Source organism: Euleptes europaea, chromosome 14 (assembly GCF_029931775.1).
Source record: "Euleptes europaea isolate rEulEur1 chromosome 14, rEulEur1.hap1, whole genome shotgun sequence".
NCBI classification, from domain to species: Eukaryota; Metazoa; Chordata; class Lepidosauria; order Squamata; family Sphaerodactylidae; genus Euleptes; species Euleptes europaea.
This window is the reverse complement of record NC_079325.1, coordinates 26177805-26191547: the sequence shown is the minus strand read 5'-3', so window position 1 is coordinate 26191547 and position 13743 is coordinate 26177805. Positions and strand designations below refer to the sequence as shown.

Below are 13743 nucleotides of genomic sequence, written 5' to 3'. Positions count from 1 at the left end.
ATGCAAACACACTTGAGCTTGCACAGTTTCACTCATTCAGTTCCCAATGAATCAATACAACATCTTTAATTAATTTTCACCTAAGCAGCTGTGGCTTTTGTATAACCTGGGCTGTGCATAGATGGCAATTTGGGAGGAGCAAAAACCAAAATCCAGTACAAAGAACTCCATGTCCTGTGGATCTCGGCTTGCAGTTTAAAAAGTAAACAAGTGTGTAGTCTTTGTAACTGCGCAGTTGGTTTGCCAAAGCTTGTAGATATGCTTGGCATATGTAAAAAAGTCAAAAGAGTGGTTGAATTAGATTCCCAGTTGTTCGGGGGACAGGTCTTTCTGCCCAGCTGCCTGCCCTGTCCATGACTAGCAAAAGCAAAATTAAATTATGCAAAATAAGTCGATTGGCAGAAATGCAGAATGGAGAATCCAGCTTCTCTTGATCTAGAATGTTAATAATGTTTAGCATGGCGTAAACACTGCCCTGAGTACTGCGAACCTAAGAGTTCTTAGCACTTTCCTCTATAATGTTTAAATTATGTGCAGTCACTGATATTCGTAAAGCTGCTTTATTCTGAGTCGAGCCATTGGCCTATCAAGGTCAACATTGTCTATTCTGACTGGCAGCGACTCACCAGGGTCTCAGGTTAAGTACTTGCCCATCACCTACTACCTCTGTCTTTTAAATGGAGGTGCTGTGGATGAACCTGGGACCTCCTGCATGCAAACAGATGCTCTACCACTGTACCATAGCCCCTCCTCATTCAAACAGAGCCCTTCCTCTGTAAAGGGTAGCTAGTTCCAATCACTACAGCCATTGGCAGATTTTGAACATAACCCAAGCCTGCCCTTAAGATGAGAACCTCCCTTCCCTCTTCTTCCAATGCTAAATACCTAGAGATCTGCAGATTTTGCAGGGGACACACTCATGGAATGAATTCAAGTGCGTGGAGAATGAATCATTGGAACAGGGCTTGCAAGTCGAGGTCGTGCCTGAGATCTCACAATGATGAGCGACAGAATAACCTGCAAGAAAGCAACCACATAGGAAAGCATAAACCACTGACTCAAGAAGTATGGATTTTTCAGTGACGTGATCTTACTGTTTCCCCCATGTACAAGGTCTCCGTGGCATGTGGTCATTACCATTAGGAGGCAGATGTTGGGGCCGAGCAGCTTGGGTTTTTCTGCCTCAAGCACCAAAATGTCCTGGGTTGACCCTTCTGTGAAGAGACAGTTAAGCTGAGGCACTGGCTTCAACCCTCAAGATGACTGGGCTGAATGGCAGGTGAACACAGTGGCATACATCTAGCTACTGTCATGCTCTGCTTATCTCTTACTTTGTTATCTTGCCCCTCCTTCAAAGAACTCGGAGCAGATGATTAAGTGCCCCCCCCCAGTTTATCCTCCCAACAACCCTGTGGGAAGGTTAAGCTGAGAGAAAGCGACTGGCTGAATGTCATCCAAGAATATTGTGGAAGGCTTTCACGGTCAGAGTTCATTGGTTCTTGTAGGTTATCCGGGCTGTGTGACCGTGGTCTTGGAGTGTTCTTTCCTGACATTTCGCCAGCAGCTGTGGCAGGCATCTTCAGAGGAGTAACACTGAAGGACAGTGTCACTGTCCTTCAGCGTTACTCCTCTGAAGATGCCTGCCACAGCTGCTGGCGAAACGTCAGGAAAGAAAATACCAAGACCACGGTCACACAGCCCGGATAACCTACAAGAACCAGTCATCCAATGAGTTTTATATAACTAAATGTTGTGTTTTTCTGTTTGCACACGACCTACCGCTGATTAAGCCAGCAAATATTCAATAAAAGCACTGATCGTTCAAGGTGTCAGGTTCAAGATATATGCGCATATCCAGGGTCCAGCTCCAGCTTCAAATCCCCACTTGTTCCAAGGAAGCTCCCTGGGTGACCTTGGGCCAGTCCCACTCTCTCAGCCTAACCTACTTCGCAGGGTTGTTGTGAGGATAAAATGTAGCAGAGGGGGTGTAAGCCATTTTAGGTCCCCATTGGGAAGAAAGTTGGGGTATTAATGAATTAAATAAAATTTAAACATTCAGGAAAATAAACAACAAAAGTATAGCAAGGGATTCCTTGTACTGAATCCTGCACGAGCAGAAAGGTGACACAGGATATACCATGTATAACTTAGCTGAAGAGGCCATTGAAAGGGTTTTTTTATGCTTCCGCAAGGACACTGATACATGCGGAAATCTTCCGATGGGCACAAGTCAAAGCCCCTGGAGACAGTCTCGGTATCGGAAATGCAAGACAAAGCATTAGCTAGCTATTGCTAGTCAACTTCCAAAGCCATTTTAATGAAAAAGCCATGTCATGAAAAGAAAAAATAGCTTTCCCCCTGGCCTGAGTAATGGGACAGTTTTTATCAGCTAGTTAAAAGTAACAACTTGAAACACATATTGCTCAACAACGAGCAGCATGGGTAACTGTACAGGCTGAACTAAGGGCCAGAAAGATCTGGGGAAGGAACATGGTACCTGGAGGACACATCCTGCAGTGACGCCCTTGATGATCGTAGAACTCACTCTCCTCACCCCTCAGATTCGAGACCACAGGTGTGGCATTCTTCTGAGAGAGACTCAACGCTTTGGTGTTGCACTGAAAACGAACAACAAAAGTATGAGCGGGGGGGGGGGAAATTGCCAGAAAGGTTTTTTGTTCAAGTAGCAAATGTCTACTAGTCAATTATATAGTGATTATGATGATGCCGAAGCTGAAGGGCTGGGGACTCAGATAAAAGGAAGTATTTCGTCACACAACGCATAGTTAAATTGTGGAACTCCCTGCCCCAGGATGTGGTGATGGCTGCCAACTTGCAAGGCTTTAAGAGGGGAGTGGACATGTTCATGGAGGAGAGGGCTATCCATGGCTACTAGTCGAAATTAATACTAGTCATGACGCATACCTATTCTCTACAGGAGGAGCATGCCTATTATATTAGGTGCTGTGGAAAACAGGCAGGACAGTGCTGCTGCAGTCGTCTTGTTTGTGGCCTTCCTAGAGGCACCTGGTTGGCTGCCGTGTGAACAGACTGCTGGACTTGATGGGCCTTGGTCTGATCCAGCAGGGTGTTTGGGTCGGCAAAATGTATTAAGCTGGGTCTGGTTCTAGTTATCCCTTTCCAGCTGGAAAGACTCAATTATGTTCTAAGTTGCAGAATAAGTCATCTAACATGGAGTTAGCCAGTTTCTGTAAAGTGCTATCCCAGCTGTTTATTTTGGGGGGAAACACACAAAGCAATGTTGCTGGCCCTGTAGGCATGATATCAGCCTTTATCCTGCATTGAAAATGCTTCTGGCAACTCTTCTGCTGGTGAAAAAGGGAGGATGTCTTTGACCACCAAAGAGGCTAGCAAGGGACCTGCATGTACAAGTGTCAGGGGGAATAAGGGCGAATGGATGAGACTGAGCCAAAAAGCTGGCTGGATCTAACCAACCTATAATAATTATATTTTGGTTGGTCCTTATACATTTCTCTCTCTCCATGGACCATCATAATTGACCTACAATTTTGTTCATATATGTAACAGTTTCCCTTTGCAGATGTGCCTTGCTCAGTGATAATCCTAGGGATTGTCATTTTGTTAATTATCAGCTTTCCTTTTGTTTGAGAACAAGAAAGAAAAACATACTACCCCATTTGAATCTGTTTTGAAAGCAATTTGTCAAAAGCAAATGATCTTCTTTTGCTCTACAATTACCTTCCACTTATCTCAGTAGCTTAAGCGCTAAACAACTGTCCATCTTGTATGGAAAGCTTAGGGAAGAGAAAACCTATTCAGTCTTCACCATCCATCTATGTGTCAAGTGAGTTAGAGCATCAGGATAAGTTGCCACTGGTAAATGGCACTGAGTCCAGCTCTCCAAGAAGTAGACTGGACCATTGCCTCAAAAGAGAAACTCCTCTCCTAGCATACTTTGGAAAAATTGAGCTTTTGCCTATGGAAAATGCCCAGTTTCATCCATTCTTGGAATAGGTGCCTTTCAGACCTTAGAGACAGCTCAGAATAAGAGCATCAATGTTCAGCTAAACACAGAACTATTTCACTTAGTTTCATTTATTAATTATCATGCTTATGGAAGCTCTTTTTAAAATTTATTTTTATTTCATTCGCATTATTTATATTACACCTTTTTCTCTGAGACGCAAGGGGTATCACAGTGTAAGTCAATACAGCCAACAGGATGGGATATTCAAAAAGCAACTATTAGGACAGCAGAAATATGAAACCAAACAGAAATCTGAGACAAAGCTGAAGCAAAGCATAAGTATTAACATAGCATGTTAAATATGCAGAAATTTCACAGTAGGATCATACAGCAACGGACAGCAGGCACTATACAAAGTAGTATAGTCCAAGTCAAAGCAAGTGAAAGGGAAAGTTCCCAGATAGCCTGTGAATTGTGATGACTGCAGGGGGAAAAAAAGGATTCTGATGCAATTTCAGCCAGTGAAGCTGGAGGGGGCAGTCTAAACCATGTCATATTCTGCTTTAGCTGTCGAAAAAGACTCCAGAGGAGCTGGCCTTACAATTAGAGTTGTGTTTCAAAGCTTGTGTCTCAACAATAAGGAATTCCCCTGCTTCGTATGGAATTCCCCCACCTTCATGACTGACTGCTTGTCAGCCAGCTCTGGACATAGAAGATTTTGGTGCATTTGTGAGCCTGTAACTAGCTCTGTTGGGGAAAACTCTGGGAGAGGAAGCTGTATTCACTCCAGTGCTCTTACTATAGGAATGATTTATCATCAGTTGTGATGCAAGAAGTGATGGAAATCTATCCTCTGAGAGGATCAGGAGAACATTTTACTTTTAGGAAATGAATGGGTTTAAAATAACTACAAAGGCTAGTCAGACCAGTATTGGATTGTGGCTTCCCAGCCAACAAACCTGCTATTGCTCTTTACAAAACGGTAAAAATATTGGTTGAAGCAAAGTGAAGTTATTTTTTAGTAGAACAAGAACAAAGGTACAACTGTTCATTATAGCAAAATGAATATTTTCTATTGGAACAAGTTGTTTTATTGAATCAATTAGAGAAACAGTTATGGTAATCATGATGCATTTCCTTTTTATGTTAAAACGCTATTATTTTCTACAAATGTACTTTATCTGCAGATGGTCCCCTATCCTTTCCCTTTTTTCCTCTGTATCCCCCACTTTTGAAATAAATAAAATATTTTTTAAAAAACACCTGTTACTGCTGATGGGACCAAAATAGGACTTATGGGAGATGCCACGCTTGTTCGCAGATGTGGAAAATGGCATGGACACAGAGATGGGCATATGGCTAAATTAAGGACTGTGGTCTATATTACTGGGTTTAGCTTGTTGAAACTAGGATCCCACCATGTCATTTTTGCATCATTTAATGTGTCATGTTATAACTTACTGCTTTGCTTTAGTTCTGTTTTTAGATTTCTGATTGATTATACAACCCTAATCCTACTGTATTGTTTCTTAAAATGTTCTACCCTGTCGATTATAATGGCCAGTTATGCATGGCTGTTTCCCTTGGGGTCACCCCTCCAATCACTTTGACTACATGCGGTTTCTGACCGTCAGATGTTGCCTCACTCTCCCCCTGAGTTTCTGCATGTTTTGCTCGCCGTTTTCAGGGATCTGTCTTATCTCAGATTTGAAAAGGTGAGAAAAACGTGGGGAAATGCAGGGGGAGAACTAGGCGACCTCTGATGGTTGCATAATCAAAACAAAGACTAGAGACCATGAGGGAAACAGCCACGCGTAACAGGCCATTGACTCACTCTGTGTAATCCACCTTGAGTCCAAGTGAGAAAGGTGGATAATAATATACTGGTTCTGAAGCGGGTCAGTGCCTTTCAAGAGACTAGGCTCTTAGAATCGACCCCTTCCTGAAAAGGGATATGTTATCTTATTCAGCCAGTCACCTATTAAGCAGGACTCAATTACTTTACCTCCTTTTAAAAAGCAAGTCTTTTTATTGATATACTTCCAGTAAATATGTGTAAATGCAAGTTATAAAGTATTTATGTTCAGTTACAATGTATACTGTAAAGCAAGCAAGTTCTACATACTATTCAGTATTGAAATCCAACAATTTAAAGGTAACAATCTGATTTAGTTCAAAGTATCTAATTCAAATTCTAGAATAATATATTTGTTAAGCCCTACATACCAATCAGCCTCTTCTGAGACCCTCTGAGAAAGGTCTGAAATACTAGTCTTTCTGGGTCTATATTTATACTATTTCAGTCACCTTTAGGCTGTGAGTCCCTGCTCAAGTTTAAGCACCCTTCAATATTTCAAGTCTCCTATTGCATAAACATGCTTGAATTTCCCCTTACAAGAGACTGCATTACTAACTATAAACAATCAGTTTTAAGCTTTATCATTACTCTATATATTCATATTTAGTATCATTCTCATCTACATAAAAATAGCTTTCATTTGAGCCTATGCATTAATTTCTAGGACCTAGCATTTATGTTTAAATCATAAAACATAATATAGTTTACATTACAATATTTGTATAACATGATTAGTTTGGACAGTGCACTTGTGCACCTGTCTGTGTAGTCATAACATTCAACATCTGAGATTCTGCTGGAATTCTAGCAGTATGTTTATAGTAGTCAGTACTGATTCTGATTTCCAAGCTGGAATTTCTCCAGTAGGTCATTGGCAATGATAGACCTGAATGTTATGTGAATGTTACTGAAACTTATTAAGGTGTCTGTAAGAGTGTTTCTGTAAGAGTGTGAACAGTGAAATGTTAATGTAAGAGACAGAAGCCTTTTGCAAAAGAATATTCTTCTTCTTCCTTTTAAAAGGAAATATATTTAAGTATTTTAAAAGGAAATATATTTTCTGTATGTTGTGTTTGTAGTTGTGTTATATTCTGAATACCGTAATTCTGCATATGTACACCAATACCATGTTCATTGTGCTCTATATGTCAAAGCTTGTGACAGTTCCTAGGAGGAGAGTGGATGGTGAAGAGAGCTAGGGTCCCAGAAGACACTGAAAGAACTTCACATTGTTACATAAACAGTCAATAGACCTGGTAAATTCCCAGACAATTAACACGGATTTTAGGGACTAACCCTTCTAAAGACTTGCAAATGAGTAAAAAAGCCTCTTTCACAGCTATTAGATAACTTGTCTCGGTTTCTCAATGGAATGAGTCAAAGATATGGATTCTGTGCAAAGTCAGCCTTAGAGCAATTTTTTGGGTGTGGATTTCCCTTGGAATATATCTATCTGTCTGTCTAAGACTGTCATTATTTTGCTTTCATTATTTTAAGAAAATTGAATAAAGAAGCCTTCTGGATATGAACTTTGATGAGCTATAGTTGCATTCTGGCCTTGTGATTTCTACCATTTTTTTTAAGCCTTCTGTTATGTACCAACCTACAACTAAGGAAGAAATGAGAAACAGCAATGAGCATAACGCAATTTGCAACTCTGTGTAGGGAATGCACTCAGATGGTGTTGGACCATATGGGAAAATTTGCTCTCTTCAAGTGCTGACCCCTTTGAAATGCCATGCTGTTCTGCCTGAATATGCTGGCTGGAGAAGTAAGGAGGATGCTGTAGAAAAGTCTAGAAAACCTGAGCAAATATTGTGGGGGATAAACTGGTTCCATTGTAGCAATTACTTCTACCCATCCCAAACTGCAAGTATATCCAGAATAAGAGTCCAAAAGAAGAAAAGGAGAAGCTTGGTCCAGGAAGATCACCCAAGGTCCTGAGGGTGCAACTTATTACTGTATTCCCACCAGCTCCTTGAAGGGACCAACAACAGCTTCAGACAATTTTTGCTGTCCTTTGTTTGATTCTTGTGCCTTTTCATAGTTCAAGTGGAGAAGCTATTGAGTGTCTTGACAGAAAAGCAGCAGGCGGTAAATAACTAGGACCACTGGGCTCTAACTATTTGTCACCAAGAGGTTCTCCTTGCACCCACTAATTACTACTCAGCAACTACACCAGCTGGCCACATTTTGGTTATTACTGAACAAGAAGGATGTGGCGGGGAGCCACATAAACTTCTACAGGTGACCACATTGCTGGTGCGGGGGGAAAGAAGAGCAATCACATCCCTGTGGTGCACTCGGAAACACACGAGGTCAGCATACTACCCACCTCTTTCAGACATACAAGAACTGGGCTAAAAAGGGACAGAAAGAGTCTTGAGTCTTACACAGTGATTTTGCATGCTATTTTAGGGAAACATGTAATGATGTCTAAATGCAACAATAATAAGGAGTGTGGAGGTTCTTGCATCATTGAGCACTTGCATGCGCAGTGGGGCCATGTCTCCCGTTGCCAAAAATGCTGATATTATTATTATTATTGGAGCTATTTGAGAACCTCCACACTCCTTATTATTGTTGCATTTAGACATCATTAGAGCAATTTACAGCTGTTTATTGACCTACTGCTCCTGCAGCTCCTTTTTGGTAGACTTCAATGCAGTCAACTACTGAGAAAGTACATTTTTGCAGAATGTATGAATTGCAGTATTGCAGTCAAAAGCTCTGCTTATGACCTGAGTTCGATCCCAAAGGAATTCGGTTTCAGGTAGCCGGCTCAAGGTTAACTCAGCCTTCCATCCTTCTGAGGTTGGTAAAACGAGTACCCAGCTTGCTGGGGGTAAAGAGTAGACAACCGGGGAAGGCAATGGCAAACCACCCCGTAAACATAGTCTGCCTAGTAAATGTTATGATGTGACATCACCCCATGGGTCAGTAATGACTTGATGCTTGCACAGGGGACTACCTTTACCATAAGTACAACCTGATCTACAACATAACTATTGTGGCAACTTCCAAAGTTGCTCTCGACCACATGCCAGTGTATGGCGAGCAGAGAAGACTCACTGCAACAGAATAAAGAGTGAAAGCGACCTTTGCAGTGTCCAACTGGATGTCCACAAGACCCAAAAAACAGAAACCACATAATAGGACCAACCCAATTTTGGTTTGGACCAACACAGCTACCTGCAACCCTTATTATGAGAATACAGAAGAGTGTCCCTGTTTTCGATCTTCAAAAGCAGGGGCAGCGGTGTAAAGAAGGGACGAACAATTGGTAGCCAAAAAATTGCCCCCACAACTGCAAATAGTAAAAGTAATAGCCATCATTGCGCTAAGCAGTCCACCCCTAGACCAGGGTTTTGATTGGTGGAAGGGAGGAGACAGAAAAGCAGTGAGCTTGTGTTTCCTCTTTCACACACACATAAACCCCTACCTCTTGGCTAAACAGAGGCATTCTGGAAACATGCAGAAAAACTAGAACATGCTTTGAGACCAGGGCAGTAAGATACCACTATTGTTGTGTAGTGGTAAGAGTGCTGAACCCAGATTCAAACCCTCATTTTGTTATGGGCGCACGGTGGGCAACCCTGCCTAACCTATCCCACAAGGATATATTTGTGAGAATAAAGTGGAGGAGGGGAGAACAATGTTGTAAAGCTGCTTTGGGTCCCCATCGAGGAGAAAAGTGGGATATGAGTATCTCAATAAAGTCTGAGAATTTAAGCTGCCAGTATCTGACTGAACCTTAGCACCAGCCATGATCCACCAAGGACAAATGTACCCAGGTGTTGCTCTATCCCGGCATCTCATACAGCACATCTTACGACGCACCGTGCATACGCACAGCAGCCAATTGAATACCAGAAGTGGCAAGAAGGAATGTACGCAGACACACCCTCCTGACTTGGCCCCTTTCCCTCCCCATTATCAAAGACGTGCAGCTGCAGTTCAGCAGCTTATTTGTGTCTCCTCCCCCCTCCTCCACTGGGATGGAAACCAAGGAATGTTTCCAGAATGAGTCATGGGGGGCGGGGAAGAGGACACAAAGAGATTATCCGTCCCTGCACCTGATTTCGCTTGCTGATTGCAGCTACTCTATTGGGGGAAAAAGCACACTGGATGCCACAGCCATAGTCCACCACCCACAGAAGGTGCTTGGATGGGTGGTGGTGGGGCAGACTTCATCAGCCTGCCCAGCAACAGTACCCTGAACAACTCAGCTCCTCCAAGGCCTCATGTACATTAAAAAAGGTAAAGGTCCCCTGTGCAAGCACCGGGTCATTCCTGACCCATGGGGTGATGTCACATCCCGACGTTTACTAGGCAGACTTTGTTTTATGGGGTGGTTTGCCAGTGCCTTCCCCAGTCATCTTCCCTTTACCCCCAGAAGCAAGCTGGATTCTCATTTGACCGACCTCGGAAGGATGGAAGGCTGAGTCAACCTTGAGCCGGCTACCCGAAACCAACTTCCGTCGGGATCGAACTCAGGTCGTGAGCAGCTTGGACTGCGGTACAGCAGCTTACCACTCTGCGCCACGGGGCTCCTGCCTCCTGTACATTAATGAGCTCTGTTTGGCCACACCATTTCCTTTCCTTTCAAATCTCTGCCAGGTTCTGTTGCTCAAGAGGCAGGAAGAGGCAGGTCAGTCCGGAACAGATGCACAGCCTAGTCAGGGCATTGGAAATTGCAGCACCAAGGCTTGTAGCATCATTCAGGTGCATAAGAACATAAGAACAGCCATGCTGGATCAGCCCAAAGGCCTCTCTCGTCCAGCGTTCTGTTCACATAGTGGCCAGCCAGCTACCTCTAAAAAGCCCACGAACAGGTACAATGTTGTTGTGTGATGAACCAAAGCTTTTGTTTTGATTTTAAAATACAATTGGACAGAGCTACAAAGTTCTGCATTTGCTTCCCCTCCTGAAAGGATTAAAAACACGACTTTTTCAGAACACATGACACCAACCCTTCCACCTTGAACTATTTTGCTTTAAGAAACCACATCATTGCCTAGAATGAAACCCCCCAATAACCTCACACCTTCATGTTTTGACACAGTACTGCTATGACTCACTTACGTACAATGTCTTTTGTTTGTGATACGCTTTACAACCTCCATACACTTTACAACTAATGTCAGAGAGGACTGAGGAAATCCAGGTACAAATCCCTTTTCAGCCGTAAAGCTCCCTGGGTGACCTTTGGTTATCCCACAACCTACCTATGATGAGGTAGGTCATCAAAAGTTGAGAAATTCCATCTAAGCCAAACGGCATAACTGGGTCCCTAGTAAAGCTGACATCAGAGTAGAAGACCTTAGGCTCAATCTGCATAATTCAAAGTGGGTACGTATTTTTTTTCTTCAAATATACCACTTCTGGTGGTGTGGTGATCACATGTTTGAATGTTCCTCTCCAACCCACAGGGGAAAGGGCTCAAGCTAACAAGTGAGTGCCCACATATTTTGCTGCTGTGGAATAAGAGTCTGTTCAAACATGCTTTTTCATCACTCAAGTAAGAACCACGCAACACAAAAAGCAGCACACAGACCTGTGTGAAACAGCTTCATGGAGCAAACACTGAACATTTTATCATCACCAGAGAACACCTCCAGCAACCTGCTCTTCAATGAAGGCCATTCACACATTCAGCTGAGAAAGACACTGCATCAGTCAAAGGGCATGCATGCAAAAACTGGTTCCACCACCATCATTCTAGGAAACAGTTTGGGAGATCACTTATGCCTGGGGGGAGGGGCAACTGAAGCCACAAGTGGTGAGCTCAGCAGAATGATCCTTTGTAAACAAAAGAAGGCAAGAGATCACAGTGATGTCATTCTTCCCATTGGGGAAATTCTTCCAGGCACAGAAAAAGCAAGGTCTTAAAATAGCAGTCCTTCCCTCAATTGCACAGGCTGATGCAATCTCACCTCCCCCCACAGACCCCCACCTCTTTTGGAGGGTGAGGCATTGCATCATCCTGTCCGAACTATTCATGTTAAACTCTAATAAACTGTTGTGGTGGGTCATTATGAGTTTGGTGCTCAAAATCCCCTTTACTAACACGATACAAGAAATTAAAAGCACTTTTATTTGGCCGCATTATTTGGCCGCATCAGCCACAGCTGTTAGGAAGGTATTCTAAGTTCATGTACAATGGCAAAAAAACTGAAATGGGGGGGGGGGAATTAGCTACCAGGTGTCAACGGCTACCAGTTATTCCAATATTTATGTAGGAATACTAGAAAGTAGGAGCAGGCTTACTTCTTACCAACGGCAACTGGACAGAAAGCTGCCTACCTTCCTTCCCCTTCAGACTGTAAATAAGAAGCTAGACATGAGGATCTTTTAGTTTTCGTTTAAATAGAAGGTGAACACTTCAGAAGGGGTCTTAGAACAACCCAGTCCCCCCCCCCCAACAGATAAAAGTTCTGGTGGCCTTTCGGTATCTTATCACTACAGGTAAGGGAAACCAAAATGGTCAATAACATTTACCTTACAATAGAGAAGAGCAAGAGTCAAGTAGCACCTTAAACACTAACAAAATTTCAGGCAGGGTATGAGCTTTCGTGAGCCACAGCTCACTTCTTCAGATACAGCTAGAATGTGATTCCAGTTAGGCTGAGAGAATAACTGGTCCAAGGCCACCCTGTGAGTTTCATCACGAGCGAAGATTTGAACCCAGGTCTCCCTGGCCCTACTCCGACACTCTTAACAACTACATCACAGTGTGACTTCAAACTGGCAGACTCTTCTAGCAGATAGGCATTATCTGCTAGAAGAGTCTGCCAGTTTGAAGTTAGGGCACGTTTATGAAGCAGTGGCCCCTTTGAGAAGAAGGAAGTCATTTGTCTCCCCTGCTATTTTTCAGGAAAAACATTAGGAAAGACCCTAACTTGATGAACATATTGCCCCCCCATCATCTGTCTGCACTGGCACATCTATAGGGTTTCCATGCCACGGTGGTGGTTGAGGAAGAAGCATCCTAAAAAAGGGGGGCGGGGGGCAAGAGTTCAGCAACACCTTAAAGACTAAATGTGGTTCACAAAAGCTCATACCCTGCCAGAAAGTTTGTTAGTCTTTAAGGTGCTCTTTTCTACTGCTAGTGACAGACTAACATGGCTACCCATCGTGATCTATCCCCAAAAGAAAATGTAAGAGATATTTTGGATATATTTGGATTTACAACTAGCCATTACTGTACAGTTCAAGATTTACAAACATATTCCAGAGAAGTAGCCACGTCAGTTTATTGCAATCAAGACCAGCAAATATACTGCAGCAGAAAGTTTTGTGGACTACAGTCTACTTCAACACTTGCCTGACGTTATATAATAAATACACAGGTATAACAAACAGAAGAGGGAGAAAAGGAGAATGTAGCTGAAGGGAGAAAAAAGATCAAATAATTTGAGAGATCGGTGGTACCCAACAAACCAGAAAATAAGTTCAAATACCACACCCATCTCATGACTTCACCATGGGGAGGTCTAAAACTGTACTTAAGGATCAAAGTATCTCAAAACAAGTTGCGTCATCCAGGCAACCTCCGTTATGACTCTCCCCAACACTTGTAATATTATCACTGTGATTTCCTGAACTTTCAAAAGAGACTGTGTTTTGTCTCACATGCTGTATTTAGCATTAAAGCAGAGTTTAACACAATGTGGTGTTCCTAAAGCCACATGGTTATTAACAGCAAGGGCAGACTGTATATCCAGAGGCTACTCTGTTTCAGCCTGGTGATTACTGCTTCCAATACAATTGCCATGCAAATGGAGTTTCCCAAACAGTATGTAGAAAGCTGAAGGTGCAGGTTTTCCACTGAAACCCATAAGGTTAACCACCTCTATTGAAACCAAATGCTAGCCAGCATCTTTAGTTTAAACAACCAAGCCAAGCTCCTGACAACCCCAAACCCCCACCTATT

At 42.8% G+C, this 13743-nt stretch overlaps 1 protein-coding gene across 1 annotated transcript in view; it reads right to left on the bottom strand.

Moving 5' to 3' along the window:
* LOC130487419 (tumor necrosis factor receptor superfamily member 10B-like) overlaps nucleotides 1-13743 on the bottom strand; it is a 34189-nt gene that overhangs the window by 8201 nt on the left and 12245 nt on the right. The window contains exons 5-6 of the mRNA XM_056860910.1: nucleotides 2498-2618; nucleotides 886-1017 (exon numbers count right to left, since the gene is read on the bottom strand). Coding sequence (XP_056716888.1) covers nucleotides 886-1017; nucleotides 2498-2618 — 253 coding nt within the window. The remainder of the gene's footprint in view (nucleotides 1-885; nucleotides 1018-2497; nucleotides 2619-13743) is intronic.